This window comes from Metopolophium dirhodum, chromosome 8, assembly GCF_019925205.1.
Source record: "Metopolophium dirhodum isolate CAU chromosome 8, ASM1992520v1, whole genome shotgun sequence".
In the NCBI taxonomy this organism is placed as follows: domain Eukaryota; kingdom Metazoa; phylum Arthropoda; class Insecta; order Hemiptera; family Aphididae; genus Metopolophium; species Metopolophium dirhodum.
Genome location: NC_083567.1, coordinates 18557265 through 18579968, shown reverse-complemented (window position 1 = coordinate 18579968; position 22704 = coordinate 18557265). Strand labels below are relative to the sequence as shown.

Sequence of the window (22704 nt, the reverse complement as noted above, 5' to 3'; positions counted from 1 at the left end):
CCTACCACTCCACTCCGCCCATCTAAATTTTCAATGCTTATACCTCAAAGACTTCTCACCCTAAATTAGATTTTTATGAATCAAAATACTTAGAAAAATATTCTGCTTTGGAATATGAATTTAAAACTCTATGCTGTCATTCAAAAAAGTAAAAAACTTAAAAAATTATAGATAAAGAATATTTAAAAATATAATTTTTTAATAAAAACATAGTTAACTATGTAAAAAAATATTTTCAAAAACATTAATACTTTTTGAGATAATGAGTGTTTTACGCTTTATGAATCACGCTGTATAATGTTCCTCTCTACAACGAGGTCAATTCTTAAAATTAATGACCGACGAACGTTAGTACACGTGCCCGAAATAATTTTCAATTATCCCGCTAGAATTAGTTGACCATACAACACGTCATTTGCATAAAAATTCGGAATGCGCAATCCGGTCGGTTTTCGACTGGAAGGGATACCAATGATACCATATTATAATAATGCCGGGTAAAATAAATTGTCACCATTTGTATTATTCTGGTTGTGTATTTTTCTGTGTTATACCTATACCTATTTTATTTTTTTGCTTGTTTTGTATAAATATGTTTGTTGTGTTCAGATGCAATATGCAAGAAGTTAATGCGGCAGAAGGAAAAAAGTGAGAAAAAACCCGACGACAAAACCTGTGTCGTTTCTTGAACACACGTCACGTATTTTTATTGTTGTTGATTTTTATTCGTTGTATTCGTTTTATTTGTTTATTTTCTCCCAAACGACCTTATGAACAATAAGTGTGTACCCGCAAAAGTTTTTAAATTGCTCGACGTTTATAATATTTCGGCTCGGGTATTATATTATATTATATTTACATGTTATAATATTATTATATTGTTCACTTGATTGTATAGTGTTATCTCGCGACTTTTGGTTTAACTGATAATATTACATAATATTATGATAAGAATAATATAATACAAGCATATTATGTGTCATGATTTACAACGAACTGGTGAAGAAACATATAAGTCATTTTACCACACTAATTCTATCTGAATAATAACATTACCGTTGTTGCAATACTGTATTATAATAATTATGGTATTTAACGTTTTCAAAAATACTTTTCAAACTTATGTTGCTCAATTATTTTGTGCGAAAAACTATTCTATTTTCTGTAATTATGTTAACCATCGCACCCCAAATGTATTTATATAATATGATATATGCCAGTTAAATATGAATAATTCACGTCAATGAACAGCTCCAACATTCTGGTGGCAAGGATGATGTTTGCACTCGCGTCACCTGTTTGTTCGGGAATTCTATTGGCCTGCCACGAGATAAATATTTGTGTTGATAATCGTGCACAACGATTTTCTAGTTTCAACAGAAAACCAACGTTTAATGAGACGATGTCCATGCTGTTATGTATTGTTATGTATTGTATAATAATATAGGTAGTTTTAATTATTCGCATTGTGGTGATGTATACAGTGTGAAGAACGTCGCTTGCCGAAGAATGACGAAGAATAACGAAAAATAAACGTATTTAAACGATTATTTCGTTCAAAATAAATATTATGTTGACATTATTATCGATAGTGAAGCATTGTATTATTTAAATAAAAAAAAACTAACTTTAAAACAAAAACGGTGATAAGCTAATTTTTTGCAAAAAAAAAAACAATAAAATCGGACAAGATCATGAAAAATGACAAGTGTTATCTTTTTGTCGTATACAATTTTGGCGGTGTTGTGAACTTTAATACAATTGCCTCTTCGAATCTATAGTATACGCTACCGTCATTGCACTGTGCACACCACGTCAAACGTTTCTTTTTAAATGCAAACGACCGATTAGATTCTTATTTTTTCAATACTTCCGAATGAATGGGAAATTCTTAATAGGTTTAATGAAAAGCCCTGTTAATTATTTTTTTTGTAGATTTCATTCAGTGTATACTATTATCAGTAGTGTAATTACATGGGGGGGGGGGATTTGGGTGTTGTATACATAGACCTTATAAGTATAAGTATGGTTATATCCCAGCATTATGTTAGATTAGGTTAACCTAGATGAGGGGTTGCATCGGTTAGAAATAATTAAACGCTGATGTAGCAATCTTTTATTTATATTAAAAATAAAAATTAATACGTAACCATAATGAAAAAAATACAAAACTAATAATATAGTATAATATACATAAACTATGAATAATGAAATAAAAAATATAAATTAAGATTGTTTTATATTCAAAAGTTATTTTATTATAAGGAACAGGGGGGGGGGGGGTCTTGAGGTGACTAATTTTATTTTCACCTATTTTTGGGGTCACGGTGTAGTAGGACAAGTAAACCATTATCCCCCTATGACTTATTTTTAAAACTGGAAAACCATATTTATGGTACTTATTTAATTATAAATATTATTATTTATACTTATAAGCTACTATAGTAAATACTATATAAAAACCCGACTCCCCTATGCTTGCTGTACGCATAACTAAGATTTTTTGGTAATTTTTTTTGGAAACCTGTGTATTTCATCGAGTTAAGTACAATGATGCAATCTGAACTTGTCGGTTGGACTTAGATTCGAAATTATAACTAATAACCTTTTAAAGTTATTTAGAGTAATTTATTATATTTTACGAATCTACCTAACTCTTAAAAGTATGTAATTATTTATGATGCATTTATACATGTAGTTACAAAATACAGATCACAATGGTTGTACTGGGAGGTGCTTATGATAAAAACAAATTTTTTTTTTGGTTGTTAGTAGGTGGAAAATGTTCCAACCCCCTACTAATTGCGTAGCTTGCCCACCCCTGATTCTTTATCAGAAAATATATACCTAAACAAAAACTTCTTTCATACTCTGATTGGTTTTGACTTGTCACATTTCGATTCATGTTTAATAAATTATACGTAATATGGCAACATTGCACGTAATATCATACTAAATCGTAATTGTTTTTTGGGCCAGTGGTTAGTGTTTTGTGAAATTTAAATTTTCAAGTGTGCTCAGTCGTCCGACCGAAAAGCTAAAACGTGCTCAATCGTTGGATGATATTACCACATGTGGTGTTTTGCTATCGTGCACAGCTTTTATGTACACTATAGGTACACTATAAATGATTATAGCATACAACAGCAGTTTTCTATCTATACCAACATAATATTCAAAATAAAATAAAATGTAAAATAAATAATGAAAAGCTTTTCTTTTTTTTTTACCAAATCGATCAACTAGCTATCAAACTACCTAAGGTACATAGTATAATAATAATATGCTTACGGGCATTTCACTGCGGTGAAGGTCAAAAACGATTTATCACTAAATCGATTCGTATTGGGGACGTCATAATAATAATAATAAAAACAATTACAATATGTACATATAATTCCGGTAACGCGAAACGTGCACGCATAATATAATTATAATATTGCATAATATAGGTACCTCTAGTTATGACACGGTCGAATTAAAATCAATAGCGTAATCATACGTATTTTACATAATATTTATTAATTTATAATGATATAGGTACACGTCTTTTCGATCATGACCGGCGTATACTTTATCACAGTTGTGGGCCACTAATCTTAATTTTGGGAGCCTCAAATGTATGGAGCTAACATTGTTAATATATGTTTATAAAATGGATTATAAAATGAAGACACATTTTTCATTTTATAACAAACGAAGGAACATTTATTTATATTAATAGAAATAACTTAGAGTCGCACAAAATCGCCCAAGAGCCACATGCGGTTCGCGGATCTTCGTTATGGCCACCCCTGCTTTATCATAATAACAATATTACCTAGATATATAATAGTTATGACTATAAGTGCAACTAGGGTTACAATTTTTGGGACTACAGCCCACATAATACAATTATTTATTTAAAATAACCCATAGGGGCTTATATCTAAATAAATAAAGGACATTTTTGGGAGGGATCAATCATAGTCGGGGCTTAGAAATTCACTCTAATATCAAAACTGACAGCACCCTATTGAAACTAGGAAACGAGAATTTGGTATGTCGTATGTGTGTAAGACGGAGACAACACATGTGGGTGCGACGGCCTCTTAAAGTCTTTTGAGCCAAAAATGGTGGCAGTAGCGAGGCGACTTAAATTTGTTTTGGTTCATTATAATTATAAACGAGTCGTGTGAATCCGTCGAATTGGCGTTTAGGTACGTACAAAATAATGTAACCTGCAAAACCCTTTAGTGGCCTACCCATAAACGATCGTAGTTTAATGAAATTGAAATGTCCTCACTCTTCACTTTATAATTCAAATAATAAATTTGTAATTAATTTCAATTTTTTTTTACCCACTCAAAAAGTGAATCACATTTATTTTGTTATCGTACAATAGCCTTTATTATTATTACTGTCAACACTCGGTTCACCTATTTATATGTAGATATACTATGTATTATTATGCTATTATTATAACGTAGTTCCATTTTTAAATAAACTATTATTTTAGACATTTTAATATTAAATAAATATAATATTTATTATTACATTTCTCACGTAGACATAGTAGGTACTTTAAATAACTTCATCGTATTTTCTTATTTTAATTTTATACTTACTTCAATTGAAACACAAAAAAAATATTAGTTTAAACAAGATTATATACTAGGTATCTAAGAACATATATCCAAACTAATTTGACTAATTATTATATACTTTGCACGTAAATAAATATATACTTTTAACCCTTATAATTCCCGTAAACTCAAAACAGAAAACCAAGTTTTTAATTTTTATAAATATTGAATTATTCCTATAAGCAATACTTATAAGTACTAATATTAATCATTAAAAATATTCCTAAAATTGTATATACTTTATTAATTGCGGTGTTTTGTTTTATGAAGTCCGATGTTGTACAATATTACTTAACATAACAATTTTTACCAATTCCATTTCCATTTCAAATGAGATTGTTATTTCTTTGAAACAACAATCTGTCTTTCCTTAAAAGTATTTCATTTTCTGGTTTCGGTAAGCATGCAAATATTTTTGAATTTTTATTTAGGTAAGTACTTAACTTGATCAATTTATTAATCGTTATGGGTTGTTGAAATAGATGTGAAATTTACATTTCAGGGTTTTTTAATCGTTCTCACGTATATCATAATTATTATAATATTATTTAGACTCATCTTCCATTTATATATAAGTATTTTGTATATTTTTTTTATTATTTATTACAATAATTAATTATTATTATTAATATTTGTCGAAATTTATAGAAATGTTTATATCTGTGTGTAGAAAATTATTTACTTGTATATGTATATATGAAAAATATTCTTTAAACTATAAAAATTTGTTTTTCTTGTTTTAAGATTAAGACTCATTTAATGTTTGATAAAATTTTACTTTTTTATGTTATCTGCATTTTGTATAATATTTTGTTTTCTATGAAAATTGTAGGCCTCGATGACTGAGTCGATTGGCTATTCCGTTCTATTTTGTATACCTACTATTGTATTTCTTATATATTCAAGCAAAAATATAATAATTTAATTCTATTTATTAATTGACATTTAGACCTTCAGTAATGATTATCAACAATGAGTACACTCTTCGAGTGCCTTTCCGTGTCTAGAGTATTTATAAAAAAAGTTTAATCATTGTTTGTATTAACTTTGAACTGGGTCACTTCAAAACACTGCAACGAATTAAAACGGATTTAAATCCTTTTGCAGTAGGTACACTAAAGTGTATACATTCTCGCAGGTACTATTAGTATTGTCATTATTTTTTTTCTATCTTTGATTTATGATATATGACTTTCTATTACGAACTTTGAAAACAGTATACCTAATATTGTACGTATATATCTACACCTATTATAATATTAGTATATGGACTAATTTATTTATACATAGGGCGTAGCGGAAATAACAAACATAGCCTTAATATTATTGAAAAATGTAATAGTTGTTAAAATTAAAATACATACCTAATAATAACATGGTGAAATTTTGTTAACAATGTTTTGCAATATTAGGTGTACAATGCACAACTACAAATATTGGCCTATGTAATTATTGTTCGATGGCTTAATAACTCGTGCATAACAACGAGTGAACAAATTATGTACCCCAACAGCCATTTATGCGTATTTAAAACTGGAAATGTATGATGCGATTACAATTTATTATATGGCAATATCTTATATTTAACACCCGTCATTATTATGTAATTCTATATATTATTCTAAATATTATTGTTATAAATATTTCTGTGCATTAAAAACACGCTGTAATAATATGATGGAAACTATATATCAATTATAATTTAAGCTTGTTTATAATATACTTCTGATGGTTTTGTGTACAATACGGTGAATACTGAATAATTATATTATATTAAAATATGAAAGTTATATTATGAGATAAAATACTAGGTACCTATACATACTGTACACTTTATTTAAACAGATATACCAAACACAATTTGTTTAATTGGAACTTTATAATGATTATGTGATTCGATTGAATACGATTTTTCCATTCCTATAAGGGACTTGCGAGTGTAATTTAAATTATTTTCCGACAAATATCGTTGTCCGTTGATAATTAAAACATTATCTTATAATGCAATAATTGTTGTATAAATCATTGTTTAATATTAATATAATATACTATTATTTAATAAGGATTATTTTTTGAAGTGAATATTTTATAGGAGACAGCGGATCTTCATACGCTGTGTCAAATCCTTGCGTTATGTATTTTTAAATCGCGTTGACAACCGTTGCCGACGTTTATGCCAAATTTGTTTTATGTAATAATATATAGACTGTCGACTGCCATGCTCATAGATAATATTATAATAATATATACATGGGTGGGACATACCATGTATTTAAGTGTGATCGAAGAGCATACTAATGAGTAGTTACCAAGTGGTTAAATGTAATTAAAGTGTGGTATGATAACAAACCGTGATAAGTGAGACCACAATATAAACATTAATTAATATTGTATACAAATAATCATGTTTGAAGAATAAAAAATACACGTGTGTGTATCAGTACACTAGTACACACGGCAGAAGTGAATAATTTAATATTAACATTGATTGGGCTTATATAAAAAAGGTGGGTTAGTGGATGTCGCTCTGTTGTACAGTAGGTTTCAAGTTGGTCACTGTACAAGGGATGGTATTAAATTTGAATTCAATGATATAATATCATTGCAGTAGGTATACGAAAAACGATTCTGAGCGGTGACGGTTTGTCAGTGTGGATATTTTATATTATATTTATATTGTTATTACTTATTATTAATACGATAGCCGGTAAGTTGAATTCATATTATAAACAATAATATATTACAACTCAAATGGTTATTCTTGATTATTTAATATGTAATTTTGTCCAAATTTGAACATAAATAACTATAAAAAAAATTGTGTTTTTATAATTTTGAGATTATTTGGTTACAGAATAACCTTCTTCCGTGGAACCTTGTTTTAAATTTTCAATCTTTAGCCATAAAAGTTGAACATTTAATACATTTTTAAATTTAAAATTTGATAAATGTTGTCAAAAATCGAACTATAAGTGCTTTTATGAATTACTTACTCAACATAATTTGCACATTTTTTAGATTTGTACGTATTTTATCAAAATCTGAACTTGAAATGATTATAAAAAACAATGTGAGTAATTGTTTTAAATATTTTTCAACTGTCATTTTAACAATATAATAGGAGCCTTGTAATTATTTTTCAAGCTTTTTGACCCAATGAATAAAATGTTATTGACATTTATATATATAAAAAAGTGGGTAAGTGGATGTCACTCTGCTGTACAGTAGGTTACAAGTTGGTTAAACGAATCTGAGCGAAAACTGTCAGCAGACTATTTACTAATTATATTTGATGATATTACTGTGAATAAAGTAATTTATATATTTACCTTTTTACGTGGAACCTTGTTTTAAAATTTAAATTTTAAATCCTTAACTATAGAAGTTGAACATTTTATAAATTTTTAACTACAAAATAATTATTAAATTTTAAGTTTGATAAATTTTGTCAAAATTCAAACTTTAAATGCTTATAAAAAAAATTGTGCCTATGTGTTTTTAATAATTTTCGACTGCTATTGTAACAATATATCCGGAGCCTTGCATTAAATGTTCACGCTTTTTTACCCAACAAATAAGATTTTATTAATATTTATGGAAAAAAAAACTAAAAAATTGAAAATTGACAATCAGTGTTGGGGTAAGATAACCAAAAAATTTATCTGGATAAGATAACAGATAATTCATTCAAAATTTATCTAGATAAGATAAAATATAACACAATTTTTTTTATCTGGATAAAGATAAAAATACACAAACATTTATCTAGATAAAAAAATAGATAATTTTTTTAAAATTATATTATAAATAATGTAATTTATTAGTAATTACTAATTAGATAATATTTATTAATTAATAAATCCTTAATGTAATTTCTCATTTAAAATAATATACAATTTAAATTTTTAATACAACTTGAATAAAAATAAAATAAGAAAATAAAACTGACAATATTTCAGTAAACATTACTTTTTTTAACTATACTTATATTAGAATTTGGAATCACCACTCGGTTCTCGTAATTTATTGGCTATTTCAGTATTTAAAAATATTCTTATTATTATATTATTTATCTAGATAAATTACCACAGATAACCAATACATTTATCTGAGATAGTTAGATGATTTAATTATTTTTATCTAGATAAGATAATTAAAGAAATAATTTTATCTAGATAAAATTATCTAGATGATTCCCAACACTGCTGACAATGTCCGTAAACGGCCTGTTAGGTAGATATTATGTCATTATGTAATGGGACTTGTTATCTCAACTGTCGCGACCCGCGATAACATATTTTGTGCGTCGGAAATACAGTGTGTTATATGTAATATGTGATTGCCATTTCAGTCCTCCGTCCTCCGCCGTCGTTTTCGAACGCTGTACTACCGCCCATCAATTAGAATCATTCTATATTGTAATAAAACACTTCTTTAATAATTAAAAAATTTGCAGTCCATTTAATTATCGAACATTTTGGTCCATTCGTCCGGATTATAGTGTATTTATTATCAATAATTATCATTCGAGGTGCAGTCGCTCAAAGACCAGATCAATGAAAATCACAGCATCTGCGTTAGCATAAAGCCGTGTCTAACACTGGTGTGCTGTTCAAAAGTCACTTCAAGCCGGTACCAACCAGTATTGCGAAATCATTCAGAGTAACAACTATTGTCAATACATCGAAAATACAGAGGTAAGAGCTTCCTTATTATTGACCAGTTTAGAAATCTTTAGTAAATTCCATTCCCGAATAAGTACAGCGTTGCGAAAATTAGGTTGAGTAGCGTATTTTTTAATATTAAATTAAGATTAGAGTCTAGTGAGTTGCGTTAAGGTATATATATATCAAGGCTATCGTAAAAATGCCAGATAACACGGACCTCATAATCCGTCGTAGTATTTTAAAGGGCAAACTAACTAGAACGATAAATTCTACCAAGGTCAACACAGAGGACATTGACATCGAAGTTATTAAAGCAAGAAGAGATAAATGTGAAGAAGTATGGCGTGAGTTTGAACAAACACAATTAGAGATCGAAGAAGGAGCGCTTGAGTTAAATGAAGAACACGAAACATACAGAAGCGAGTTTGAAGACTTATATTTTCAAGCTGTAGCGAAGTGTGAAAAAATAATTAATAAATCGAATAAGATTGCGGTACGTAATAATGAATACTACACTGAAGATGATGGAAAAATCAATGTGACAAGATTGTCGAGCCGCAACGATAGTAATATGCCTAAGTCGTCAATTGTAAAACTGGCTGCAATTAAGATACCGGTATTTTCGGGCGATTACAAAGATTGGTCTGCATTTAATGATATATTTATGGCCCTTGTTCGTACGAATGACACGTTATCACCAGTCCAAAAGTTCTACTATTTAAAATCGTCTATAGCCGGTATGGCTGCCAACGTTATACAATCATTAGAAATGACTGCGAAAAATTATGATACTGCATGGAAAACATTGACAGCAAAAAACAGCAATAAAAAAGTTTCAGTACAAGCGCATACAAAGGCTAAATTTGACCTCGATGCGATTTCCAGTGAGTCTTCAATCAAATTACGTCAATTAACCGATTCGGTAATAGCTCATATGAATGCATTAGAAACATTGGATCAAACTCCAAAGTCTTGGGGATCGCTGCTAATCATGTAATCACCACGAAGCTGGACTCAGGCACATTAACTGAATGGGAAATGAAGACGTGGGTGCAACAACCAGACATCTCCGTTTTTATCAATTTTTCAGGACAAGCGAAAGAAAATTTGTCATCTCATTTATCACCAATGGCGGGAAAAAAATCATTTTGCAATATCTTTGGAACTAATCAATAGATTTTTCTGATTTATGTACCAAAATATAGATATTTCTTCCATGAATAATATTCCATGAAAAACCAATTTTTGATAAAAATGGAGATGTCTGGTTGTTGCACCCACGTCTTCAAATGGAAGCTCCCAAAACTAGTGTAGCATCAATAGAGTTGTTGATAACATTCCTACAAAAAAGGTGTCAAATTTTAGAAGCTGTTGAGTCAGCAATTTAGATAAATGTCCGCCCTCAGTCTACTACTACCAAAAAAGGTAATAATAATAATCAAAATAAAATGCGTGCTACATCGTCATATTTTACCGCTGAAGATGTAAAATGTTTTGTTTGTAAACAATCACATACCGTCTACAAATGTCCGACGTTTTTGGATATGGCAGTTTCTCAACGAATTCAAAAGGCTACGGATTTAAATTTATGCAAAATTTGTCTACGAACACTTTTGGAAAAAAAATGCAAATTTAAAACATGTTTTAAATGCAATAAATTGCATAACTCATTATTACATTTAGTAAAAATTATTCATGAATCAAACAATAAAGAAAACGAAGTCAAAACGGACGTTGATTCTGAACCTAATATGACTGTAACAGCACACGCATAATATCATAATCATAATGACCAAATAATATTGCCGACAGCTATAGTACGCGTTATCGATAACAATGGTTTACCTGTTATATGTCGTGCACTATTGGACTCTGGGTCACAGAACAATTTTATAACCGAAGATATGGCTCAAATATTACGTATCAAACGAGAAAAAGTTAATTGTTCATTATTGGGAATATAAGTATCGTCGCACATTGCTCGTACGGCAATAACTATTAAGCTAACGTCTTGAATAAGTGACTATCAAAATTAAATTAATTGCTTAGTATTATCAAAACTAACAAGCGATATTCCTATAAAACCTATCTACTTGCGCAATCTTAAAGTACTCGAGGGCATTGAAATCGCTGACCCACTATTTACGCAGCCGCGAAAAATAGATATGATATTGGGCGCGAGTGTATTTTTTGATTTATTGTGTCAGGAACAAATGAAGTATGACCCGCATAAATTTATATTTCAAAAAACGCAACTAAGGTGGATTGTATGTGGTCGTACAGTCAATAAACAATTTACGACTGACTCAAATACAAAAATCGCGATGCTCGCATTGAATAATCTAGAGAATTATATGTGTGGGTGAAAAAATATCTAAATTTTGGGAATTAGAAGACTGTTCATCGGGCAATATATATATACATTAGATGAAATTAAATGTAAAGAATATTTTGAAAAATCTGGCTTACGAGATATTCACGGACTGTTCGATGTGAAATTGCCGTTTAGTGACTCAGACGTCAGTCTGGGAGATTCGCGTAGCGCTGCGCTGCGCCGTTTTAAACTATTAGAAAAGCGTTTCAGTAAGAATCCACATCTCATGCTCAATATATACATTTTATGTAGGAATATGCATCAATAGGGCATATGGAATTGGTTGATACTGAACACGAAATTAACACATGTGAATATTTTCTTCCTCATCGTGCGATCGAAAAGTTAGACAGTGTAAGCACCAAATTACGCGTGGTGTTCACGGCTCATGCCGAACATCTAACGGGTTGAGTTTAAGTGTTTAAGTGTTATTAAAAGATCCAACGGTCCAACAAGAATTAGTATGCATTTTAGCAAGATTTCGAACACATAAGTACGCTTTATCTGCCGATATGACTAAAATGTATAGACAGATCTGGGTTAACGCAGAACATACTAATTACCAAAAAATATTTTGGTGTGAAAATCCAAATCAATCACTATTAAATTTGTAATAATTAAATTATGAATGAACGTAACACATGTTTTAATTGTTCATAAAATAATTATTATGTTTATTGAAATAAATACGTGAAATATTTATTAGATCACAATTTTTTCTTTTAAGTAATTATATCACTCAATGGTGATTTGATATTTATAAAAAAAAATATAACATGGAAATATATTTGACGGATTCAATGACTTTGGACTCACGATACTCCTTTGCTCTTCCTTCTCGGGACGGCTGGGCTGTGATTGAATTGACGGGTTGGTTGATGGATACAGTGGTCGTTGATATGAACGTAGGTACTAGGCACACTGTATTCACTGGACTGATCAGTATTATACTGCTGCGTGTCTATACGATATCGTATTGTAAAATACGGGCAGTCAGTCGGCGGCGGCGTGGACGAGCGACGATTGACAGATATTAATACGGAATTATGTAATCGTTAGTTATTACGATACGACGACGTGTGAATGTGTGTGTGATGTGTTAACAAAATAACTATTATCGGCACGTGTAAATATAGGGTCGGACGGCAGCTGCGGCTCGTTCTCGAGGTATTTTAATAGTGGCGATTCAAAGTGTGCGGAACATCCAACGGCGGGTGTGTGTCGTTCACGATTTGCGGGGAACCGATAGATATTTGACAATTACTATCGAATGACGGCTATGCTCATTCATTAACGATATTGTGTATTGTGATATCTATGGGGACAAATTAACTTCTAATCGTCTCATTTGACCTGGGTTCACCATATCCGAGTACGATAGAAATGAAAAGTGCGGCGGCGGCGGGAAAATTCAAAATACGTATTGGCTAGTTTGACCTGGTCTGGTGGACCATATCCGAGCTCGGCAGAGGAAGCGGACGGCGGAGGCAGCGGTACGATTGCGGCGGCGGCGATATTTACCTCTGGGTAGTTTGACCTAGATTAATCATATCCAACCACGGAGGTAAATACGTATACTAATGACTTGTATAACGAAAGACGACTTGACTGCTGGCTCTGGCCTATATTTGTTAGTGTATGCGGCTGCTGGCGTGGTTAGGATTAATAATGACGGTGGTACATGTTTTCATAGTTTATAGGTGTTTCATTTGATGTCGCGGACGCATGGTTATTATAGTGATCTATTGGGATGACGCGCTTCACAATATTTTATTTGTTGTTGCATATTAATTAATATAAAATGATTAATTAATATGCAATGATGACAATTTGAAACGTGTTTCTTACTGCACGCTATCTGTTGTCCATACTCGGCGGCGACGTTGGTGATTTTTGTTTTCTAATGTTATTTTCTTCTACTGGCGGCGCGTCGATCACGGCTACAGCGATGATGATTCGTATAATGTACGCTACGGAGCGCGTGTGTGTAGTTATTGCGTAGGCACTAATATTCGAGAAAATACATAATATGCACTTTCTGTCTCGTTACAACTTATAGATTAAAAACTGTCACGTATGGCACGACTCCAGCATCTTATTTGGCGACAGGTTGCCTAAATAAGTTGGCAAATAAAGAATCTAACAATTACCCAGTGGCTTGCGAAGCAATTGTAACAGACTTTTGTGCCGACGACGACGACTAATATGTGTAAAATCTCGAGTAGCTCCCTTAAAAACTATATTACTGCCTCGATTAGAATTGTGTGGCGCACAATTACTTGCGCGACTAACGAAAAAAATTATAACAAAATTAAATATTCAAATAAATGAAAAATATTTCTGGATTGACTCAACGGTCACACTCACGTGGATCAAATCATCGTCAGCGAAATGGAAAACATTTGTTATCCATCGCGTCGGAGAAATCCAAAGTTTTGCTTCGGTCTTGGAATGGTATCACGTTCCAATTAAAGATAATCCCGCAGATATAATATCTCGTGGTTGTACACCAAATGATATAAGCAATAACTCATTATGGTGGGAGGGTCCCATTTGGTTGAAATTAAAAAAAGAAATGTGGCCGAAAAACATTCCACGAAAAATCGACGAGTCCCAAGAAGTTTTAGAAGCCAAAATCGGATCATAGGACCAATCCAAGCGGACGAGCTGCGAAATACATTGGTTGTATTAATTAAAATGGTTCAAAACTATACTTGGTGTCAGGAAATAAAAGATTTGCAAAAATATAAGCAGGTGTCCGCGAAAAGTAGATAAAAGTATTTGAAACTGTTCGTAGACGATATGGTGTAATTACAGTTGGCGGTCAGTTAAATAATGCCACATCGATAAGCGTATTCCAGCGAAACCCAATGCTACTACCTGCGACGAGTAATTTAACGACTTTACTTTTTCGTTATTAACAAATACTTTTACTACATGCGGGTCCGCAAGCGATTTTATCATCAATTAGAGAACAATACTGACCTATTAACGGCAGGAATATAGCAAGAAAAACTGTTCATCAGTGCATGACGTGTTTCCGATTAAAACTAACAATAGTTCAACCATTCATGGGTAATCTGCCAAAAGAACGCGTAAATCCAAGCCATCCTTTTAAAATATGCGAAATCGATTATGGTGGCCCCATTATGGTAAAATCTAGTTTACAACGCAAAGCTCCTATAACCAAAGGGTATATATGCATATTTGTATGCTTCGCAACCAAAGCAATATATATAGAACTATTCAGTGATTTAACTACTGAATGTTTTTTAAATGCACCGAGACGATTTTGCAGCAGGTGTGGAATATGCTCAGACATTTGCTAAGATAACGCTACAAATTTTGTGGGTGCTAATCGTAAGTTACAAGAACTTAAAAATATATTTTTATCAGAAACGTTAGATCCCGAAATCCAACAATATACAGCAGAATTTTGAATACGTTGGTATTTCATCCCTCCTAGATCACCTCATTTTGGCGGTCTATGGAAAGCGGCCATTAAATCAGTAAAAACTCACTTAAATAAATTATTAGGAAACGCTATTTTGACCTATGAGGAACTAAACACTGTGCTTGTTCAAATAGAAGCATGCTTAAATTAACGCCTGTTGACTCCCTTATTATCTAATCCTTCTGATCTTTCCGTACTTACTCCCGGTCATTTTTTGGTGGGAAGTTTTTTAGTCTCTCTGCCAGAACCTGACTTCACGACAACACCTCTCAATAGGTTAACGAGGTGGAGAAGAGTGAGTCATTTATTGCAAGAGTTTTGGCGCCGCTGGTCAAAGGATTATTTTGTGCAACTACAACAACGCAATAAGTGGGAAAGCGACCGAGGACCTAGGCTTCGAGTTGGCACTGTTGTAATCATGCGTGAGGATAATCTTTCCCCTTTGCGCTAGAAAATAGGACGAGTTGAAGAAGTGCATGTCGGAAATGACGGTATCGTTTGTGTGGAAACTATTTCAACGCCCATCAATTAGGACCTTTCTATATATTGTAATAAAACACTTATTTTATAATTAAAAAATTACAGTTCATTTAACATATCGAACACGGCCCAAATCGAGTCAAAATATTTTCAACATTTTATGGTGTATAGAAAATGCTAATATAAATATTCAGTAGAAGTTTCATGTATCTACAGTTATTCGTTTTTGAATAACAATAAAATAACAAAACCGCTACATGAGAAATCAAGTGAATATTCAATGTTGTAAAAATATGAATTTAAAACGCTCATAAAAATTTAATTTGATTTGCTTGTAGACATTTTTTTTTGATAAAGGTAGACAAATTTATGAGGAATCTTGTATTACATTGTCAAATCTAAGATTTAAAAAGAAAAATTTTTATGAATACTCAACTCAACATAATTTGCTAATTTTCATGATTTTTCCGTATTTGGTCAATATTTGAACTTTAAATGCTTATAAATAAAAACTGTGACTAAGGATTTTTAATATTTTTCAAATGTCATTGTAACAATATAGTAGGAGCCTTGTATTAAATATTGAAGCTTTTTTAACCAACAAATACAGTTTTATTGACATTCATAGAAAAAAAGACTAATAGAATTGGAGACAGAAAACATTCCTAAACAGTTCAAAACAAATCAAAATATTTTTAAAATTTTATCGTGTATAGAAAAAGCAAATATAAACGACCAGTGAAAATTGCATGTATATACGTTCATTTGTTTTTAAATTTTGTTAAATTCCCGTTTTAATGTTGTTTTTCCCGGTGCTTTTGAAAACTATTGAAAATTTTAAAATTTGACCTCAAGAATGCACTAACTAGATTCACTTTTCCATCGAACAAGATACTGTTGAAGAAAATCGATGCAGTTTTACTGCCCCAACCCGTGATGATAGACACAAAAATATACAATATTTTGTAAATCTTATCATGTTTATAAAATGCTAATATAAATGCCCAGTGAAAATTTAATATATATATAGTCATTTGTCTTAGAGTAACATCAAAAGCCAGTCTTCCCAAATCAAAAACCGATTTTGTATAGAAATTCCCATTTTTTCTTTATTTTAATTTTGTTTTTCCCGGCACATTTGGAAACTATTTGGAATTTTAAATTTTGACCTCCTGAATGCATTAACTAAATTCACTTTCTCGTACAAGATACTGTTGAAGAAAATCGAAGCAGGTTTACTGCCCCAAATGGTGATGATAGACACAAAAATAAAAAATAAAAATAATAACACACATCATCCTAAACTCAATAAATTCATCGCTCCACTCAGAATCTAAAACTTACATTTATTTTCAAATATCGTTTAGTGTAGCGAGGAATACGGTGAATATTGTAGCAGGGCACACCACTCTAAAATGTATGCTTCATAATTTAATTTAGAAATCTTATAATATGTAAATATAATTAATATAGTTAGGTACTTAAAATATGCTTGCTATACTTATACGAATATTTAATAGTGTGCTCCAACTTCTAAGTCAGTTAAGGGACGTAGTGAAGACACACACTACGGAGTCCAACCAGATTAGAAAACTAAGGACCCAGCACAGTTAGGGTTCGGAAATACGTTTCCCGTACCCCTCGTGGTCTTGTCTGGTACTAAGAATGACTGGAGTACTAGACTATATCTAATATTATTCTATTCTGTATTTCTGTGGATCTGGCAAGGAGTTAGGCTGCAGTAGTTGGCACTTGACAGTTACTAAACAAGTGTACGGTAATTATTACCGTATTTGTACGGGCAAATACGATCAAGTATACGGTATACGCGGTAACAACGTTCTTACCATTTATCAAAAATCAAAATATGTATTTATTTTATCTATATACCGTGTGTAGGTACTGACGCACACGCAATTTTTTTTTAATAAACAGGACATTGAAAGATTTTTATGTTTTTAGTTTATAACTGTAACTTGCAAGTAATTGATTTGTATTTATATATCTATATAGTTTCATTTCTACACGCGTATAATATTATTTACAAATATTTTTAAAGTATCAAATTTTTAAATGAATATGATTTTAACATACAGAATCTTCCAAATTGTATGTGATAGTGGACTTCACTAGGGAAATCATATTTAAACTATCGATAATTTGTAAAAAACGTTTGGTTTAAATAATAAATAATTCGTATCAAATATGTCGAGTAAAATATCGAAGTCCAAAAGTTGCATTTTGTTTCAAATTGAAGTCTTTAATATATTTTGTACTTTTGATATTATTTCAGCATAATATGCGTTAAATTAAACCATAATATATATTTTTCTTATGTATTTTGGAACAGATGTTTATTTAAGAATTATATGCATTGTTTACTTAGTTGTTATAATGCATAAACACCAACGTATAAATCGGTACTTGCCTTCTTTGGTGTTTATTATATTATAGTACCTATTCTGTGTTCAGAACCAAAGGACTTACGTATCCATTGAAGAGCAAAATTTATAATTTTTTGTAGTTATATCAAAACAATACCTATGATTTCATATACGTTTATAAAAATATTAACTGTGTTAATTGTTATATGCTCTAGTTGGGGAGAGAAAACAAGTAATAACAACAATTTATTATCTTATAATTATATTAAAACATGAAATTAATATTAATATTATTAGTAAAAAAAAAAAAAAACGGGTAAGTGGATGTTGCTCTGCTGTACAGTAGGTTACAAGTAAGTCAATGTATAATGGATTGTATTAAACTTGAATTCAATGATATAATATCATTGTATAAGAAAAACGATTCTGAGCGGAGACGGTTTATCAGTCTGGATTTTTTAAATTTTTATTATTTACTAGCGGTCAAAACCCTGCTCCGCCGGGCTGTTTTTATTTATTACCATACCCCCTCGATTATAAATATACTCAATTTTATTTTGTTCAATTATAACCCCCTCACAATCACTATAGTTCAGGTCGATGGGATATTGTTTTTATGTGCCATTTCATATGTTCAAAAAAAATATCTCAAACATATAAATATACAAATTAATAAAATATTAATTAATAACAGTATATGCTCAAGATATTATAATAACATATTATATTCAAATTATCAAATAAAATAAATTAATAACGGAGGTTATCGGTGAGTAAAAAAAAATTTTTTATTCCTTTACATAAATAGATAAATGAAAATAGTTAAATTTTTAAACCCAAAATTACAAAATTATTTATTTATTCATTTGAAGAAAATTGAAATACCTATTTTAACGATTTCGAATAACATGGCTGTTCGTTGTCTTCAATCTCGTCATTTTTCCTTTTATTTGTATTAATAATTTCTTGAGATAATAACCATTTTTCAAACCTATGTAAGAAACATAATTTAAATACATTTTGAATAATATAGTGAATAAATGTGTCATTTACTTTTCTTTTTCAGTTATTGAACTGTATGTGATGACAGATGTAGGCAATAATCCAATATATTTATTATTCGAATATTCATTTATTTTTCCTCTTTCTATTTTAATAATACTTCCAGTTTCTCCCACAAGCTTTCAGCTTCTTCGTTCCATACTGTCAAGATTATCTGTGAAATAATTTGGTCATCATTATTTTCTTTTCATTTAATAACGATATATCTATAATATTCCGGTTTAATACTGTTTCTTTTGAGGAGTCAGCCAATAGTATATCTCTTTTAGTAAAGTTTTTATTGTTTTTTTGTGAAAATAAAGGAATTACTTAATTTACTTCAATGACTTCAGCTATAGTATCTGTAGATATAGTAATATAAAATAACTATAAATAATATAAAATATTATTCGATTTGGTTTATTACTTTTATATACTTATTATTGTTTCAATTTCCATATTTTTTATATTTTTATATTTTTTATATTTTTATATTTTTTATTGTGTTGAAAAATTCTATTTCTGGAATCATCAATTCCATGGTCTTCATTATGATTAGTGAATCTAAAAAGAACCATTCTTTTAAATTAAATAACATACTAGCTGAATTACCCGTCGTTGTCGGGTTTAAGTATAAAAATGTCTACAGCCCAACTTTAACCGGACGGCCGCAGACCAAGACAGACGATTAATTTTAATAGGTATATAATAAAAAATAATAATGTAATCTTATTACACAATTTCTCTATAAACTACATTTGATGTTTTTCCTGTTGGTGCCAAAATAACTAAATTTGTGGGCATACTGACTCTGGAGCATTCCACATAAAATTGTCCATGTGAAAAACAATCTTCTCTTACATCGATCCCTGCAATTTTCAAGGTTTGTCCTTGTGATTTATTTATTGTTATAGCAAAACATACTTTGACAGGAAACTGCATTCTCTTAAATTGGAATGGATAATCTGATGGTATCATTGGTATGCGAGGAATAAAACTTGATTCACCTTTTGCAGATCCAGTCATAGTTTGAGCTTCTATCAGATTTTTTTGAAGATCAGTAATACGTAGACAAGTCCCATTGCACAATTTTGGTGGGCTAAGATTTCTTAGAAGCATTATAAGAGTACCAATTTTTAATGTTAATAAATGTTGTGGGAATCCAGGAGAGTTGAGTGAATTGATAAATTCTACGGGATAATTAACTGCATCATCTATTTCCGATCTGTATTCCATTTTTTTTGCTTGAAAAGAGTCCAATAATATTTTGTTTATTTCTCCTGCTGTATCATTTTTTGATGTCAAAATGGCCCTCTCACATAATCAGTCCATTGATATTTCTTTGAGGTTTTCGATGCCAGGGTATATTTTGTATGTAAGTTCTTGTGAAGTATTAACGACGGTACCTAATCCTGTCGGCAAAGTAATTTTTTCTTCACATTCTGGATATTTTCCATCTCCTATTTTTAAGAGTAGCTCAGAAAACTGTTCAGCAGTCTTGTCTCCTTTAAATGTACTCGCATATTTTTGGTCAAAGAAAATTTTTCTATTTTAGGCCACAAATATGAAGACTTGATGCATGCTGCGATTTCATTAGCTCGAGTTCCTCTGGGTACGATTGGTAGAGTTTGTTGAAAATCTCCAGCTAGCAGTACTGTGACTCCTCCCATTAATAAATTTGAATTCCTTAGATCCTTCAGACAGTTGTTTAAAGCCTCAAAGCCTTTCTTATGAGACATTGGACTTTCATCCAAAACTATGAGCTTGCATTTTTTTAGAACATTTGCCATATTAGATTGTTTATTAATATTGCACGTTGGAATCTCGATAGTGTTCAGATTGAGTGGGAACTTGAAAGCAGAATGAGCAGTTTTTCCTCCATGTAAAAGTGTAGCGGCAATTACTGATGATGCAGCTGAAATTGCAATCCTATATGAGCTTCTTACTTTAGCCAAAAGTATATTGATTAAGTGGGTTTTACCAGTTCCGCCAGGAGCGTCTAAGAATATACATTTTCCTAAATTTAATTTGATACTATTTAAAGCTTGTTTGTAAACAAACCACTGTTCCTCAGTCAAAGAGGGTTCTTTTGCAAAACAATATCCTGTAAATCATTTAAATCAAGCTTGTTTCTTTTAAATATTCTCTATTTTCTAAAAGTCCACTAGATCTTGTAGGAGTTGGCAAACCATATTCTTTTAAATTATTTCCACCTAGATTCAAAACAAAGTCTTCAACTAACACCAAACACTTATTATAAAGTTCACTGTCTGTTATATTATTTTCTAGATGTTGTCTATAATATTGTCGCCGAATATCGTCTGAAAAATCGTCTTTATACTTAGTTCAAAGACTGAAGCATCTGAGGGATGGCAAAATATTAATATTACACTGAAAAGTTCTCGAATTTTATTAGGTGAACGACATAATGCTGCTTCTTCTAAAGCAAAATCCCACTGATTGTCATCTTCTAATAATCCAAGTGCTTTACATGTGGCCTGGAATTGTTCACAGTCTTCAAAAATGAATACGATGTTGGACCTTTTACGTAATGAAGAAGAAGAAGAAGATGGTAACATTCAACATTGTTTGGGTGGATTGTATAAACACTACCAAAGCTGTATCTTTCTTAACTCCTGGCCAACCTTCGACATTCTGGCCTTGTTTACGTCTAACGAAATTCTTATTTTTCCACACATAATACGAAACAACTTGTGGATAAAGCAATGTTCTTGCAAAATTATCGGTTTGACATATCTGGAAAAAAGCCTGAACAGTTGTTGTTGGTGGATTTTCTATTCTTTCGGCAACATTATTTGCTGTGAAGTAGACACGTTGTCCATTTTCTAGGTGAACATCAAGATGAGTAAAAGCTGGATACCTATCGTGTATATGAAAACCTAAAATTTTCCAAGCTGCTTCGGAACTACTGATATACCTGCCACTTTCATATATTTTTATTTCATCAGTATTGTCAGTTTTTCCTAAACGAAACGCTGCATGATCACTACCTTTTGTGACATATTTGCATACATATTTTATAGACTTGATTGAACTGGTTATTTCTACATTTATATGAGCACTAAAAGTACGCAATAACACAGGGTTATATGGAACAACCCACCTGTTATCTAAGTCAATTGACTTAATACTCACTTTGAAACCTCCACCGTTTGTTGATCGCCTTCTATATTTTTGATAGCCATCTTCACCTCTTTGAGTTTCTTGAATGAGCGTAACTGGATAACGTTTGCTGCAGACACCTTCTTTCATGCACGGAGAATTTTTGTTCAAAAGTCCACATGGTCCATGTATCATATTAGCCTTTACTATCTCGTACAGTAAAGTATCTACATCTGGATTCGGAATCTCAGCACACACGAATTTATCTATCATATCTGATGAAATTCGATTCTCCAATCATAGTAATATGTGTACGTGAGGTAGGCCTCGTTTCTGTCATTCAATGGAATATATATGGCACCTTACTTTCCCAAACAAATCTCATTTTGTCAACAGATCTATTAACTTTTCGATTAAATACTCTTGCAATGATGTCTGGGCGATGTTAATGTTTTTGTCCTCGTAAAAGTGCTTCTTGGATTTCTTGCCATTTTGGATTATACGTAAAAGTTACGAATAAATCTGAGCTGCTATAGTGTCGAACGTACGTCAGTGC

General features: G+C 31.0%; 3 protein-coding genes across 4 annotated transcripts in view; 1 reads left to right on the top strand and 2 right to left on the bottom strand.

The window, feature by feature from the left end:
* The window catches only part of LOC132950216 (ankyrin repeat and death domain-containing protein 1A-like), a 101117-nt gene extending 94441 nt beyond the window's left edge, over window positions 1-6676 (top strand). For both annotated transcript variants that reach the window (XM_061021530.1, XM_061021531.1), the window contains exon 14: window positions 610-6676. In XM_061021530.1, the coding sequence (XP_060877513.1) occupies window positions 610-689 (80 nt within the window). In that variant the 3' untranslated portion in view covers window positions 690-6676. The remainder of the gene's footprint in view (window positions 1-609) is intronic.
* Window positions 6677-19757: 13081 nt separating this feature from the next.
* LOC132951354 (uncharacterized) lies at window positions 19758-20261 on the bottom strand. The gene has a single exon (XM_061023172.1). The coding sequence runs from the start codon at window positions 20259-20261 to the stop codon at window positions 19758-19760; it is 504 nt and encodes a 167-aa protein (XP_060879155.1).
* Window positions 20262-20491: 230 nt separating this feature from the next.
* LOC132951353 (uncharacterized) lies at window positions 20492-22421 on the bottom strand. Its single transcript, XM_061023171.1, has 3 exons — window positions 21639-22421; window positions 21367-21523; window positions 20492-21129 (listed from the first exon to the last, which is right to left on the bottom strand). Exons 1-3 carry the CDS (start codon window positions 22419-22421, stop codon window positions 20492-20494), a joined length of 1578 nt encoding a protein of 525 aa, XP_060879154.1.
* Window positions 22422-22704: the final 283 nt, after the last annotated feature.

Bases quoted from the DNA above. Each gene is read 5' to 3' on its own strand.
- LOC132951354 (XM_061023172.1), bottom strand. From the start codon at position 20,261: ATGGAATACAGATCGGAAATAGATGATGCAGTTAATTATCCCGTAGAA.
- LOC132951353 (XM_061023171.1), bottom strand. From the start codon at position 22,421: ATGATAGATAAATTCGTGTGTGCTGAGATTCCGAATCCAGATGTAGAT. The intron at 21,524-21,638 runs GTAGTGTTTATA...GAACAATTCCAG, and splicing joins TTAAGAAAGATACAGCTTTG to GCCACATGTAAAGCACTTGG. The intron at 21,130-21,366 runs GTATAAAGACGA...AATGATTTACAG, and splicing joins TGCTTCAGTCTTTGAACTAA to GATATTGTTTTGCAAAAGAA.